The following is a 16497-nucleotide window of genomic DNA, read 5'->3' as shown; positions in this document are numbered from 1 at the left end:
GTGTGTTTTTATATGAGTAGAATGTGTCCTTTTATTTAAAATGCATCTCTGGGTTATTTGTGGGGCTTGCCTGGTGTTTTTACATGTGTAGAATGTGTGCTTTTATTTAAAATGCATCTCTGGGTTATTTGTGGGGCATAGGAATTCGTTCATTCCCTCCCCTCCAAAAATTTTTTTAGTCTGGCCCACCACATGGTCTGAGGGACGGTGGACTAGCACATGGCTGTAAAAGGTTGCTGACCCCAGCTCTAAGCACTACACCACACTGGCTCCCACTAGGCTATTGCTGCTGCTCTGCTCTGTGTTTGACCCTTGGTGCCTGGGGGGAAATAAGCACACCATGTCCGTAAATGAACTGGGCCACTTGTAAAGTCCTCCAACTGCAGCGCTCTTCCTCTGAGAGCCTGCAATCTGGAGACAGCTGCATTTATTTATTAGTTGCTTACACTAGTGACACTTGTAATAGCTCTTATCTGCCTGGGGCTACATTCTTGAAAGCTCCTACAATGATAAAAGGCTTGAAAGAACCTGCACAGTGCATATCGTTCTCATTCCTCCTCCTTTTTCTTTCTTTTTAATCTAAAAGAAATAAAGTAATAAGTAGGCATTCAAAACCCTTCATGTGGGTTTCTCATTAAACCACCTAAATCTCCAAAATGTTATCTTCCTCTTGGATAGTTTTATTCAAAGGGTGTGTGTGTGTGTGTGTGTGTGTGTGTGTGTGTGTGTGTAGAGTAAAAGCTCTCCCCGTCACTGCTGTGGGGTTCAGTTGCAACTTGCGGGTGGGGCAGATCATGTTGGACTTGCTCATAAAATGGGTAACCCATCTTCAGGCATCAAAGTTGTAGGAAAGCCCCACACAATCCACTCCACCCACCCTGTTGCATCATTCTCTCACACTCCCCCTGCCCCATCACATCATGGAAAAGTGGCTTCTACGCTGGTGTGCGTGAAGCGAGTCACAATCCCTTCTGGAAACTCTGCATTTCAACACTTTGTAATCCTTCCAGAACTTCTCTTTCACCAGCAGAGGCACCCACCCGCCAGCATTTGGCTGTGCAATAGCAGCAGAGTGACTGCTCCTGTTCAGTAAATAGGGAGCCGGTGGGAAGATTTGGGATTCCATCAGAGGTAACGTTGTGTCACATCTTTTGGGAGAAGGGATGCAGCTCAGTGGTAGATCACATGCCTTGCATGCTGAAGGTCCCAGGTTCAGTCCTTGGAAGCCACTGACACTAAGTCTAGACCAAGCTGAGCTTAATGGACCAGAAGCCTCTGATATACAGTACTATCATTTGTGAAAAACTCATAGGAAATATCCCTGTGGTTTGTACACATTTTTTGAAAAGTGGGTATTGTTGGAAGAGCGAATTATATTTGTCCTCGGTAGTGTTTGAATTGGCTTCCACTAATTTTGGTGTGGGCCGTTCTCCTGTGATAGACAGTCTGCTTGGATGAATGACTCCAGACGAAGTTCTAAGGGAGCAGGATGTACGTGTGGGAGTTGAGATTTATTTGGGATACTGGAATGACAGCTGGCCCTTGCGTCTGTAAAATATCTAACATGATTGGGGCAAAATCCTAAGCACACTTTGGTTGGAAATAAGACTCATTGAAACTGAATAAGAGTGCATAGGATGGGAACGTTAGTGACTCACCAAGAACAGTGAATGCCCAATATTCACCATTTTTATCTGGACTTAACCTAGTAGTACAAGCCCTACTTTTCCCACTGCTACCTAACTGAAGTCTGTCTTCTGAGCTGACGGCTAACTTCTTTCCACAGCAGTATCTCTAGTGGTGAAATGGAAATATTTATGGATTTATTTCATAAAATTTATACACTGCTTGATTGTAAAAAAACAAAAACCCTCAAAGCAGTTCCCAAATAATAAAACAGTAAAATCAAGAAAAAATTACAAGCCTTCTTGAAAACATACAAAAGTTTCAATGCTGAAACACTGGAATTTGCCTCCAAGTAAATGCTCTTGGGATTATGGCCTAAATATACTGAGTAAATATTACTATGTTCCTTCTTAATAAACAATGCATTTATTGAAAAGAATTTTAAAAACCTGAGCTTTGGGGATATTCAGGACTTCAGTTTGCAGAAGCTTATGTTGTAGCTGAAATGGGGGCTGGAAGAGAGAGATGATTACAGTAAATTAAAACTAAAGGTAATATGGTGTTTGCATGGGAATAATAGGATATCGTAAATTTCTGCTTAAGAAATCAAGTGCTATGGCCAAAACCTCTTTTAAAAGCTGTAATTTCAAAAGAACTATGGCAATATTAGATAAGTCTGTCTTCTGAGCTGACGGCTAACTTCTTTCCACAGCAGTATCTCTAGTGGTGAAATGGAAATATTTATGGATTTATTTCATAAAATTTATACACTGCTTGATTGTAAAAAAACAAAAACCCTCAAAGCAGTTCCCAAATAATAAAACAGTAAAATCAAGAAAAAATTACAAGCCTTCTTGAAAACATACAAAAGTTTCAATGCTGAAACACTGGAATTTGCCTCCAAGTAAATGCTCTTGGGATTATGGCCTAAATATACTGAGTAAATATTACTATGTTCCTTCTTAATAAACAATGCATTTATTGAAAAGAATTTTAAAAACCTGAGCTTTGGGGATATTCAGGACTTCAGTTTGCAGAAGCTTATGTTGTAGCTGAAATGGGGGCTGGAAGAGAGAGATGATTACAGTAAATTAAAACTAAAGGTAATATGGTGTTTGCATGGGAATAATAGGATATCGTAAATTTCTGCTTAAGAAATCAAGTGCTATGGCCAAAACCTCTTTTAAAAGCTGTAATTTCAAAAGAACTATGGCAATATTAGATAAAATATGTACCCAGATTCCCAATGCCCAAATCTTTCATGTTTTCCTAAGGAAGATGGGATACATTGTGGGTCAAGATGGAACTCTTCTAAGGCAGAGAGGACCTGGGTACCATAAACAGAAACAGCAGATGTTACAGACTTGACAACACACAAGCCTCTCATCCAAAGGATGCTCCATTGAAGCCCCTCTTGCTTCCAAAATATGCAAAGCTAGGGCTCTGGTGAAATTCTCAGAGCCTGTCTTAGAATAGCCAGACCACCAGTTTGCAGGTTTCTATGCCTCCTAGACATAACAGCAATAGTAAGAGCCCTTGTCATTGAAAGGCCGTCTGTTGCATGTGCAAGTTGAGCAATCTTTTTGCTTGGTCTGCTAACTTTCTGGGGGCTATAAATAGGTGGAGCTGTTCCACTGGGTTAAGCCAACCCTGCCGTCTCCCTTTTATGCCTGCAGGAGTAAACTGTGTTATAGAGAAACTTAAAGGTTCCTGGGGTGAAGCAGTGCGCTGTTGTGGTATTAGGAGTGCTCATTGTAGTGTTTGTTTTGCAAGGGCACTTACCCACCCTCAAGGCATGCAAATAGTTCAGCTCTGACTCAGACATCAAGGATGGCCTTTTGACTGAACTCATGTTGTAAGTCTCCTGACTTTTGACAGCTGGGCTACAAGTGCCTCGCCTTAGGTTCCAAATGGGGACAGGACTGTCACTTAATGATGCTTGGTTATTTCAGACTTTTGCAGCTTTCTTAGCACCCCGGTCGAAGCAGCAGCCATGTCTAAATAACTGCTGTTTTACCCCCTCTGGAGATTGCACAGCTGCTTCTCTAAACCCTCTTGCCAGCGTATTGCTGCAAGCACTGCTGCCATGGAGAAATTGCAAGTGTTCAGTTCCTCAAGCCACTGATAAGATCAGTGGTTTGGAAAGTGCAATTCTTCCCCCAGCAACTGCAGGTCATTCAGATGAAGTGCTGTGGTTAGCAATCTGGGTCATGAGCATAAAGGTAAAGGGACCCCTGACCATTAGGTCCAGTCGTGGCCGACTCTGGGGTTGCGGCGCTCATCTCGCTTTATTGGCCGAGGGAGCCGGCGTACAGCTTCCGGGTCATGTGGCCAGCATGACTAAGGCAAACTAAAGCAGCACACGGAAATGTCGCTTACCTTCCCACCAGGGTGATACCTATTTATCTACTTGCACTTTGACGTGCTTTCAAACTGCTAGGTTGGCAGGAGCAGGGACCGAGCAACGTGGGGATTCGAACCGCCAACCTTCTGATCAGCAAGTCCTAGGCTCTGTGGTTTAACCCACAGTGCCACCTGCGTCGGTCATGGGCATAGTGCCTAGCAAATGACTGTGGAATGTAACAAAATTGGGATGGGGAACCTCCGGACTGCAGGCTGAATCTGGTCCTCTAGCTGGCCCTGCTTTGCATCCCAAAAGGGCAATCGTGTCAATTAGTTCTGTTTGACTCAGCCAGGATCTTTCAACCTCACCAAATAGGTAAAATATCAAGAGCTGCAGGCAAGCTAGCTCTGGAAATGATAGAAAGGGGGCTATGAACAGCTGCTTCATTATTAGGTTCTGGGAGAGTTGTGAGCCAGTGAGTAAGTTGTGGTCTCCTTGTCGTACTTTCCGTGTTTACCCTCTGGAAATTGGATAAAAAGCACTGAAGATTTGGTTGGAGATGGCACAAACGGCCAGAAAAATTGCTCAGTTCCTGCTGACCCCAGAAGCAGCACTTATAAAACACCCTTCAATTTCCTCCTTGTTTGCTTGAGATGAGATTTGCAAGAGACTCTATTGGTGCCTTAATTCTGGAACTGCTTGGTTACCTTCCCAGGAAGAAACATGTGCCCCAACAAGCTGAGTCTGAAAGTGCTTGACTTCTATTAACACATAGCAGGGGTAACTATCCTGATGCCCTCTTAAATGTTTTTTGGACTCCCATTATCCCTATCCAACATGGCCAATGGTGAGGGATTTGAGGAGCTGTAGTCCAACAGTCTCTGGAGGCACCATGTTGGCTACGATTGATATATATGTTTATGATAGTCAATAGATTTGTACTGTAGCTTTCATAAAAAGAGAATCACTGGATCTTTTTTTTTTTACTGCTTTGCTATCTCATGTTCAGCAGCCAGAGAAGGCAATTTTCTGCCCTTGCACAGATAAATTTGTAGAACCTCTACCTCTGGTCTGCATTGCCCTAATGGTTTTTTGTGTGTGTCTTCATTTTTTTTTTTACAGAATGGCTGCAGGGTGTCCAAGCTCTGATGATCCTTTCCATCATCTTCAGCGTATTGTCTTTGTTCCTGTTCTTCTGCCAGCTCTTCACTCTCACTAAGGGCGGACGGTTCTACCTTACTGGCATTTTCCAGATCCTTGCTGGTAAGTAAAGGGGAGTGGAATTGCACATCCTGGAACATTGCCATGGGAAGTTGTCCAAGATGGAGCATTGGTTAATGATGGAAAGCTAGGGAGACTCCAGAATAGCAAAGTTAAGATGCAGAACATGAGTTTTTCTAACCTGTCATGTGCTCTGCATGTATATAGGATCAGTGGCGTAGTGTGGGTTGTCAGCACCCGGGGCAAGACAAGTAATTTGCACCCCCTAACCCATGGATTTGCGCCCCCTAACCCTAACCCCCAGATGTTGCGCCCGGTGCGGCCGGCCCCCCCTGCACCCCCCACGCTACGCCACTGTATAGGATTATTCTTAAATTTCTTACACAACATTCTAAAAGAAAGGGCAAGACAACTTAAAAGAATATAGGATATTTAATATTTTTTAAAAAATCATTTAGATGACAGCACAGCACATATAGCAATTGAATTTTAATAATTTAAATTATTAATAATTATGCTTACTATTGAGAAAGGCTGGTTACTATTGTAAGGAACAAGAATTCTCTGATTGTATTGAACAACATTATGCATGGTGTGAGGAAGGCGCCGTAACTGTCTTCGTGTTGGTGCACCTGCTCCCTGTCAGAGAGAATGCAGATCTTGCTGAGAAAGGAAACATTGTCTGGAAAAAACAATCTCAGAAAATTAGAATATTGTGAAAAGGTGCAGTAGCTATTCAATCCATAACACCTGCAATGGGTTCCTGAGCCTTTAAATGGTCTCTCAGTCTGGTTCAGTAGGAAGCACAATCATGGGGAAGGCTGCTGACCTGACAGTTGTACAGAAAGCCATCATTGAGACCCTCCATAAGGAGGGGAAAGCCTCAAAAGGTAATTGCAGAAGAAGTTGGATGTTCCCAAATTGCTGTATTGAAGCACATTAATGGAAAGTTATGCGGAAGGGGAAAGTGTGGAAGAAAAAGGTGCACAAGCAGCAGGGATGACCGCAGCCTGTAGAGGATTGTCAGGAAAACACGATTCAAACATGTTGGGGACTTTCACAAGGAGTGGACTGAGGCTGGAGTTAGTGCATCAAGAGCCACCACACACATACGGATCCTGGAGATGGGCTTCAAATGTCGTATTCCTCTTGTCAAGCCACTCCTGAACAAGAAACAAGGTCAGAAGTGTCTTACCTGGGCTAAAAAAAGAACTGGTCTGTTGCTCAGTGGTCCCAAGCCTCTTTTCTGATGAGAGCAACTTTTGCATCTCATTTGGAAACCAAGGACCCAGAGTCTGGAGGAAGAATGGGGAGGCACACAATGCCAGATGCTTGAAGTCCAGTGTGAAGTTTCCACAGTCTGTGTTGATTTGGGGAGCCATGTCATCAGCTGGTGTTCGTCCACTGTGCATCATTAAGTCCAGGGTCAATGCAGCTGTCTTACCAAGAGATTTTGGAGCACTTCATGGTTCCTTCCGCAGACAAGCTTTATGGGGAGGCTGACTTCATTTTCCAGCAGGACTTGGCACCTACCCACACTGCCAAAAGTACCAAAACCTGGTTCAATCCCATGGGATTACTATGCTTGATTGGCCAGCAAACTCACCTGACCTGAACCCCATAGAGATCTATGGGGCGTTGCCAAGAGAAAGATGAGAGACATGAGACTGGGCAATGCAGAAGAGCTGAAGACTGCTATTGAAGCATCTTGTTCTTCCATAATATCTCAGCAGTGCCACAGGCTGATAGCATCCATGCCACGCCGCACTGAAGCAGTAATTGATGCAAAGGGGGCCCAAACCAAGTACTGAGTACATATGCATGCTTCTACTTCTCAGAGGTCCAATATTGCTCTATTTGCAATCCTTGTTTTGCTGATTTCATTTAATATTCTAATTTTCTGAGATGGTTAATTTGGGGTTTTCATCAGCTATATATGCCATAATATCACAATTATAACAAAAAAAAAATAAAGGCTTGACATATCTCACTTTGCATGTCATGAGTCTATCTCACATATTAGTTTCACCTTTTAAGCTGAATTACTGAAATAAACGAACTTTTCCACAATATTCTAATTTTCGAGTTTCACCTGTAAACCAGAGCCTCTCCATCTTGAGACAAGTTATCAATAAACTTTGTGAAGATCAGACTGGAGCCTACATTTGTTGGGAACCATTCTGCAAAGAAACAGTAAAGATGTTTGTACCTTTAAGAACTGTTTCTGTGAGCTCTGGGCAGATTGGATACAGCTGGTCATGACTACAAAAGGAGGAAAAGTTGCACTTTGAACTTTGCCTGCAGGGAGAAAACACCCACAAGCTTTGTTGTTTTTTGTTTTTGTAATAAAACCTTTCCTTGATTTGTTTTACACCGGTCTCGTGGTGTCGTAGTTTCTGTCATCTGCCACCAGAGGGGGAAAAAACCTCTAACAACATTAACTACAGAGACAGTACGTTGACATGGATTCTCCATAAATCACTGGGTGGAAATTGGCACAGTCACTCTGACATTCGTCGAAGAAACTCTTAGAACCCTCCAGTTTGCGAGTACAGCAAAAAATATGAAAAATCACCCCATAATAAATGAAGTTATGAATGAGGGTGTCCTTCTGAAGAGGTATCATTTAGAGATTGAAAACCTGGAGCAACACATAGATGATGTTTCATCACAATCCCAGCCGGCACAGATCCTTGAAGAGAAGAATTCTCTTCAATAGTCCCCAAACAGCTGGAGGGCCAAGTCTGGCCATCACTGTCCTAAGATAATCAGGACTGCCTTATGTACTGCCTTCTGCAATGGCACCATCTCTTGGACTTGTTTTGTGGCACACTTGCCAGCCACTTTCCCAGGGCCAAAGTACCATCAACCGCCATTCACCCACTCAGTCCACATTTCTGACTGCTGTAGTGCCAGGCTTGAAAGGGAGCTGCTGTGTGCTTCTGAATAGTTCTTGTGTTGGCAGCTTCTCCTGTCCCTCATCTCACTGCGCTTCAGCCTAGCATTGGGTGAGCATTCCACACCCTGGCTCCGAGAGAGAGAGAGAGAGAGAGAGAGAGAGAGAGAGAGAGAGAGAGTCTGTTTAAGAGCCTCCAGAGTGGGAGCTGTTTTGGCTTGTGCTCAGATTAATTTGCATTCCTCCAAAAAGGTTTGCTTTTTCAAAGTCAGGGTTGCATTTCCTCATAACATTCCTGGGGCTTTATGGACATTAATCCATACCTTGTATATACCGTTGCTGGTAGCTGTGAAGATTTAGGAGCCTCAGCAGCCAGCATAAAGATTGCTCCTGTTCGTGTTTTTCCTGATTCTCTCCGGCCAATTCAGTGTGAGCAATTGGAACCTCTGTTTCTGTTGGGTGGAGCATTTGGAAGCCAGCCCTGCTCTCCAGTCCATGAGAAAGCATTTCCCAAGCTGTCAATCACTTTCTTTGCAGATGATCTTGCCCCCAAGGCAACCTTCCTTCCTGTGACTCAGCCCTGTGCTGCTTATAAACTGCAGTTTAAATATGCCTGGTTTTAATGTGTAACTTTCCAGCATCTTTGGAAGGAGCAGGGTGCTGATCACAGGGAACTGTCTGGATAATATTAGGTGTACTTCTGTTCTTTGTGTGGGTCTTTCAGCGAGAGGGATCCTGAGGTTCATCTAGTCCACCCACCTGCAATGCAGGAATATGCAGCTGATCAAACTTGCAACCTTGGCATTATAAACACCATGCTCTAACCAAGTGAACTATCCAGGAAATGCAATTAAAACTGAACTCAGTCTCAGAGTACATGATGGTTACACAGTATTGTAACTAGAAAACAAAATCTGAGTTTTGAGCATATGCTTTCATAATAGGTTTATCATGCCAAATTCAGTAACTTTCATGCAGATATATTTGTTTTACTTTTACAATGACTGATTGATGCCATCAGCATTTGAATACAGCATGTTATGAATCTGTATCAAATCTGAAGGGTTTTTTTTCCCCCTGCAGAGACATGCAGAAGTAGATCAGATTACAAGATCCATTTGTGTGCATGGCAGATACTGATTTTCAAAATAACACTTGTGTTTGGGTTCCCAGTTCTATACTTCGAATGCAAACGTTCCATAGCACCAGGTTTCAGTCATACAAAACTTATCCTGGTGTTTCCAGTGGCTCAAATATTTTGCTTTGAAGTTTCTTCCAATGCTCAAAGTTGGAGGCCGGGGGAATTATTTGGAATGGCTAAATTTTATGTTAGGCCCAAATCAATTGACTGGTGCCATCTTCCTCTCCTATCCTATAGGATAGTGCTTCCAACTTCTTCTGCGTGTGCCCTCCTTTTGCTAGAGATGCAAATGAGTGCTGGAATTTCAGCTCTATTCTGGTTCAGAGATGAACCCAGTGGCCTTTGCTCCCCTGGTGGGTGTTCTCCCATGGAGATTGCATCAGATAACTGTCTCTAGGAATGGATTTTCCATTTTCTTTTGCAAGATGGGAACAGAAGACATTTGTATTAATTCCTTACCCCTTTAAGTGCCTTCTCTCTCCACCCTCCCTCCACACTTGTTGGAGGTCCAGTGAAAAAATTTGGTTACTTCAAGCAGAAACAAAATCACCACCATCTCCTCCTCCTCCTTCCCAGCTCTTCCCATGCACAATCCACACTCTCGTCTAGTGCCAGTAGGTGATTTGTGGCACGACTGCTCTGCTCTTTTTTTCCACCCCATCCCACCCAAAGTGAGAGACAATTGCTTATGCTCCCAGTCCATGGGCTGGTGGCTGTGGCTGTGGGTGTCCTCTTGATGGCCCAGAGAATGGGAGCTGCATCAGCAGCTTCTGAATTCAACACATTCCCACTCCTGCACTTTTGTGCAAACAAAGGGGGCAGTGTGGAGGGAAAGAACAGCTCAAATATCACTGTGGTTAGGTGTAGGTGGTCCTGAGGTCACAGGGCTTTGGAACAGAGACTACTCTGGTGGCACATTGAGCAGGTTGTGGAATTGCTGGGATCAATGAAAAGGCCTTGTTCTGGGCACTGAATAGAAGAGCCATTGTGCAATCCTGGCAGTCGCCAGTGCTGAGCTTTTCAGGAGGAGGGAGGAAATAGTTCTAGAGCTGGTATTGCTGAGGTGGCAATACAAAGATGCTGAACTTAGAGGCATTAGTGCAGGAAGGGGGCCTGGTTTGACCTGCTCACGCTTTGATCACAGGGGCTTAGGGCATTGGAGGCAGCAGAGTGGGGAAAAAGAAGACAAACTTCTGCTTTAATTATTAGCAGCAAGGCAGGATTAATTATTCCCTAGTACATTATACAGTAGGGCCTCGGCCAGACCAGCATACCTGTTGAAATGCAATGGAGCAGTCCTTCGTAGGAAGAGAGGGCTGATCCAATTTCCTTGATTGGGCATTGCAGACTCCTCCAGCTCAAAAAAGAGGATTGGTGGCCATTTTTTTTCAGTTAAGAGGAACTTTTAAGGTGGCAGTTACTAGCTCAGTGTAATAGGAAAACGTAGGTACTGTATACCACAGTAAATCCAAGATGTGGTGTTTCTGGAGATAGAAGGATAGGCTGATCCTGCATGAATTTAATTCTCTTCTCAAAGCGGATAAAAAACAAACAAAACTAAGGTCCTTATATTGAAGAATACAAAATTGCAAAAGATAGTGGTGCCTTGGAGTTTGCAGAACCTTTGAAAGTGAGGCTCATCTTGGCAGACACCTGTGTGATCCTGCTCTCAAAGTCTCTTTCCTTATTGGGTTTCTCTTCCTCAACAGGGAGATCCGTTGAAAGCCAGAAGAGAATGTGTGCACATGGACACATGCTCAAACACTCGCCCAGTTGGCCCTTGGGGTCAAAAAGGCTGCTCACACCTGCTTGCAGCCTGAAATTTCTTGACATAAGAGGAACCTTGCCGTATTGGGCCAAAGGCCTGCCTAGTCTGGTATCCTATTCTCACAGTAGCAAACCAGGTGTCTTGAGGTGCTCCTAAGCAGGGGTATGAGCACAACAGAACTTCCCCCAGCCACAGGCATTCGGAGGCGTATCTTGTCAAGGTCTGTGGCGAGCAGACATTGAGAGCTTTGTCCTCCATGAATTTGTTTAAAGGCCCCCAAGCTGATGGCTCTTGTTAGATATTGTGGTAGGGAAGACCAGAAGGAGTTAGGTGGGGAAGGAGAGATGTTCATTATAACAGACACACCCCAGCTTGATCTTCCATGTTGGACCTGGATTGGCTTGCTTACATTCTTTGCTGACTTCTCTTCCGCAGGTCTATGTGTGATGTCCGGGGCCACCATCTTCACAGCGAGACATACAGATTGGCATCCCCCTGTAGACAGCCTCTCCTTTGGCTTCTCGTACATCCTGGCCTGGGTGGCCTTCCCGCTGGCCGTCATTAGTGGGGTGATCTACGTCATCCTGAGGAAGCGCGAATGATGTGTCGAGGGCGGCCGCTGAGACTACAGCACTCAGGACAAGGGGGCCTTGATGAGTTAGGAAATGGAAACAAACAAAGAAAAAGGAAGTTAACCAAAACAATATCAACAAGGAAAAGAAACAAAACCAAACTGAAAGAAGGGTTACTGTGTTCATTGAAGATGTATATAGTATCTATGGTTTAAAAAAACCTATTTATAACACTTTTTACATATATGTACATAGTACTGTTTGCTTTTGTTTGTTTGACCTGCCGCCATGTTTAAAGCCTAAAGAAAGTGCCTAAGGACTCTTTAACTCCTAACAGCATAATCAGAGTGCCGTTCCCCCCTCCCCTCTTGCTGTGGAAGCAAATGGATCCCTCCTCCATAGCTCTCCACTTCCAATCCCCAAGCCACATGACAAGTCGAGAGCCATCAGCTTGGCCCTCAGACAGGTGTGATATGCCGCCCACTGCACTGATGTTTGCTTATGCCCCTCATATGCTCACATTAACTAAAAGATGGGTTGCAATGGCCACATAGAGGGCAGGGAGGGGAGGGGAATGTCAATGATGAGGAAGGCATGGCTGGGCGAGCCCAGCTTTGGAACCCCTTAGGATGCTAGTCAAGAGGTGGTGTCGTATGTGAAGTATAGTCCCACCAATGCAACCAGAAGCTGCATAATATCACCACCTTCCTCACCCCCCTCTTTGTAGGACAACTGGAGCTCCTGGGAGCACAGAAATGTCGCCAGGCCTTCATAAATCCCTCTTGGAAAAGGAGGTACCTAGAGCTAGTGCTCCTTTCCATATGTTAAATCAGGTCCGTTTCTCCGTACTTTGAGATGGCCAAGATGAGCACCGATGCTAAGAAGAAACATTGGAGGGAGACATGGGACGAAGAAGTCCGTCATGTTGGTTTGTAACTAGCCATGGGTGTGTCGCCCCCCCAACCTTGTCCGTTGTGGGACAATAGGCAGAAAGAATAAGCTAAAGTAGGGGAAAGCAAGGAACCCTTTTAAGTTCCAGATCCCCACCCCACCCCTCTCCATAACCCCTTTTACAAAATTGAATACCAAATCTGTGAAATGGTGCTATCTATTTACCATTCCTTATATCGCTAAGCCATTTAACCTTACTCACTGGAAAGTCAGATAACGATTTTGAGATAAACCAAGGAATAGGAATGATAAATAATTCTTGTGTAATATATACAGCCTGTAACTGCTTTTGTACTTAGGAAAGTTGCTATCATCATTATTATTACTATTATTATTTTTTAATAAAGCATTTATAACCAAGGTATTTCTCTCCCCACACTCCTTTTACTTCATGGTTGGGAGGGAAGTAAGTGAACCTTCTAGCCCCTTGAGGATCCCTCCCTCCTTCCAGCTCCTCTGTAACCCTTTTCTGTGTCCCCCCCCCCAAAAAAAGTGTGTCTGGCAATGAACTGTATTGGCAGCCGTGTGTAGATGTGTAAGCGGTGCCTTTTGATGCTAAGACTCCAGACATTATTATATGATTATTTTGCTTTGCTTTTCTGATTTTATACCAACTTGTGTGGACTAAGAAGCAACAAAATAAAAGTCAGAATAACTCACATGCTTTGGCCTTTGGTTGTATATCTTTGGGGAGGATGCAAGTATATGTGGTTAGAACAATAAGATGCTGTATGTATTTATTTAAGGCAGGGGTAACCAACGTGGTACCCTCCAAACGATGGCCTAGAAATCCCATGGTCAATCATCAGGAATGATGAAAATGGGCATCTAGCAAAATCTGAAGGTACCTGTTGGTTACCCCCATTTGGGGCTAGCATATCCACTAGCTGCCTGCAATGAATCATTCCATAGGAAAATCTCTCTCTCTAACCCATTGCATTCCCCAACACTGAAGACAAGCAATAAGCCAGGTAGAAGAGATACTCAAGGTAGACATTTCAGGGCTGCTTATAATATGACCTCTTTTCCTTCCCTATGGGATGATTCTCTTGTCCATGGGTAGGCAGACTAAGGCCAGGAGGCCGAATCCAGCCCAGTTGCCTTCTAAATCCAGCGTGTTTTTACATGAGTAGAATGTGCATCTCTGGGTTATTTGTGGGGCATAGGAATGCATTCATTTTTATTTTTATCTTCAAAATATAGTCCAACCCCCTCCCCCCAAGATCTGAGGGACAGTGAACCAGCCCTGTGCTGAAAAAGTTTGCTGTAACCCTTTGTATTCTGAGTTATAGCCTAAAGATGACTGTAGTCTTTTTGCTTTGTGATGCTGGATCTTAATGGGAAATTGATATGGCCGCTGAAGCAGGCTACCTCTCTGGGGGGTGTTGGGGGCCAAGAGGTCATGACTTAAATCCCACATGGGGTTGGTTGGGCTCCTCCTACATCTTTGTGAACCAGGTTGCCTGGGTGGTCAATAAAACTGGTGATGCTCCACTCACTGTTTTTGTGCTTAAATTGGGACAGCTGACTTAAGAGGCCAAAATGGAAAGAACATTGCCTCACCAAAACACCAGCACTTTCACCACTCAGGCTCTCTTACAATCTGCTGTGGTACAGGTGGCATGGAACACTTTAAGATGGATTTTTTTTGGGGGGGGTGCTAGACAAACAGTCTCCATTTGGCCTTTGGCCTTTCTGTTGCCCTCACAGTGGTTAACACTAAGGGATCTGATAAGCCTTGCTGAAACCTAGTTCCCTCCGGATATGTTGGACTACATCACCCATCAGCCTTTAGCATTGTCATTACTGGCTGGGACTGATGGGAGCTCAACATATCTGGAGTTAATTGGTTGGGGAAAGCTGGATTTCAACTTTGATGTTCCAAGTGGCTGGTTGGCATTACAATATTATAAGGCAGTCAGAAAAAGTAAGTGTATACTCAACATCACATGGGCAGAAATAAGGTTAACAGGTTGTATGAGGAATATTTGGCCTTCCAGATATTACTGAACTATAACTCCTGTCAGCCCCTGGCAAGTTATGAGTCAAATACTGGAGATTCAATATGTCATTGGGTTTTGAAACATCTGATAATGGATTGGGGCAAAGAATGATTTTCCCACAATGCACTCAAATTGTTCTTTAAATCTTGGATGAACTTGGAATTCCTGAAACTCTATCTTTCTTCCTCATAATCTCTGCCCTACATGCACAGTCCTGGAAATTATAGAGCCTCATGCATTTGAGGGAAGCTTTTCAAATGCTCCCTTTTCATTCAGAAATGTTTGATCTGTGAATTTCCACAGAGGAAAAGCTTGGCTGATATTCAATACACCTTTTGCAGGCACTAGACTGGATTACAGACATTGCTACACTGAAGAAAATTGTGCTTGGTGTCTCAGAGAAAAAGCATGTTTATGCTTGAGCAAAAAGCAAACAAACCCCTTTATGCTTGGCAGTAGCAGTTTAGCAACTCTTAAGTCTTTATCAATGGGAAAGATGGTGAAACTTTGCCACCTCGTGGTGAAAGGTGGCACTACCAGCAATTGCTCTTCCCGATGTAATTTGAAATGGGAAGAAAGGATATGGGTTTTGCTTTTGAGCTTTTAAACATTACAATAATTTTGTTTTTAATGCATATTTTGGGGGGAGCTATAAGACCACAGGGAAATGGCCTAAGCTTTCTGGAAATACGAATCCACTCCTTTACAGTCTTTGGTCTTTCAAATTTCAGCAGTGCCCTGCACAACACCAATATTCAGGGCCCCTGCCTCTCGCCTTATGTTCTGCTCAGTTCACTATGTGTCATAGTTGCAATGCCCTGCAGTGCTCCCTAGGCTTGGCACCCAGTGTGGCACAACCAGTTGCACTGCCCTAAATCTGCTTCTGCCAACAAATGCCCACGGAAAGCTCACATGCTATTTAAATAAGAGAAGCAGGGCAAGAGCAGTCCTACGAAGTCCAAGAAAACAGCAGCATGATTAATGAGCAGAGTCAAGGAAGCTATTAGAGGCAAGTAAGCTTCATTCAGAAAATGGAGCTCTTGCCCAAATGGGAACAACAAGGAACACAATGTTGGCACAAGAAAAGCAAGCGGATGCCGAGGGACATGAAAATAATATGAGCAGTGTATCTCTGAAAACATTTAGACGAACCATAAAAATATATTTAAACATATGAGAAAGGAAACCAACTGGGGAGGTGATTGGACAAGAGAGTTAAAGGTGTGCTATGGAAGGATAAGAAGATTGTAGAGAAGTTTTATGAACTCTTTTTGCACCTATCTTCATGATGTAAGATATAACAACCTTAACTCCACATATACATTGACATGTGCATCTCATGTCATCATCTGCTGGGCAGCAGAGTGGGGTTAAACCCTGTGTTGGCTGTGTGCACCTGTTCCTAGCAAGGAACAGGGATGCACCGTCAGACTGAGCAGGATTCAAACTCTGATCTCCTTTGGAGCTGGGAAGACACAGAGAGGCCCAACTTGCTCCTTGTGCTGCAAGCAAAGCTATGGCTTTGCAAGAGGGAGGGAGGGCTGGAAATCAATAGGGAAGCAAGATCTGTTGGAGCAATAAAACTGCAGACACTTCCGTCTTATGCTCAGCCTGTGTAAATAAAGCTATATATCCAAAAGACACCACAGTCTCTGATGGGCTTCATTCTGAGGAAGCCCAATTCAAGGTATGTGCTCACACCCCTTAAATCTCTCACCCCTTGGAGACTGGGGTTCACGGGATACTATCTGCTTTATCCACATCATGCATACACATCTATCCTGCTCCCCTCTTTCATCACCTTTTCTCCAAACTGAAAAGCCCCATTAGGGCTGTCCACTCAAGTGTACAGTGGTACCTCGGGTCACATATGCTTCAGGTTACAGACTCCGCTAACCCAGAAATAGTACCTTGGGTTAAGAACTTTGCTTCAGGATGAGAACAGAAATTGCGCGGCTGTGGCGCGGCGGCAGCA

At 44.0% G+C, this 16497-nt stretch overlaps 1 protein-coding gene across 2 annotated transcripts in view; it reads left to right on the top strand.

The window, feature by feature from the left end:
* Positions 1-13180, top strand: part of PMP22 (peripheral myelin protein 22) — a 32211-nt gene extending 19031 nt beyond the window's left edge. For both annotated transcript variants that reach the window (XM_081895642.1, XM_081895641.1), the window contains exons 4-5: positions 5093-5233; positions 11432-13180. In XM_081895642.1, coding sequence (XP_081751768.1) covers positions 5093-5233; positions 11432-11598 — 308 coding nt within the window. In that variant the 3' untranslated portion in view covers positions 11599-13180. The remainder of the gene's footprint in view (positions 1-5092; positions 5234-11431) is intronic.
* Positions 13181-16497: the final 3317 nt, after the last annotated feature.

This window comes from Podarcis melisellensis, assembly GCF_964234715.1.
Source record: "Podarcis melisellensis genome assembly, chromosome: 2".
NCBI lineage: Eukaryota > Metazoa > Chordata > Lepidosauria > Squamata > Lacertidae > Podarcis > Podarcis melisellensis.
This window is presented reverse-complemented; position numbering and strand designations above follow the sequence as displayed.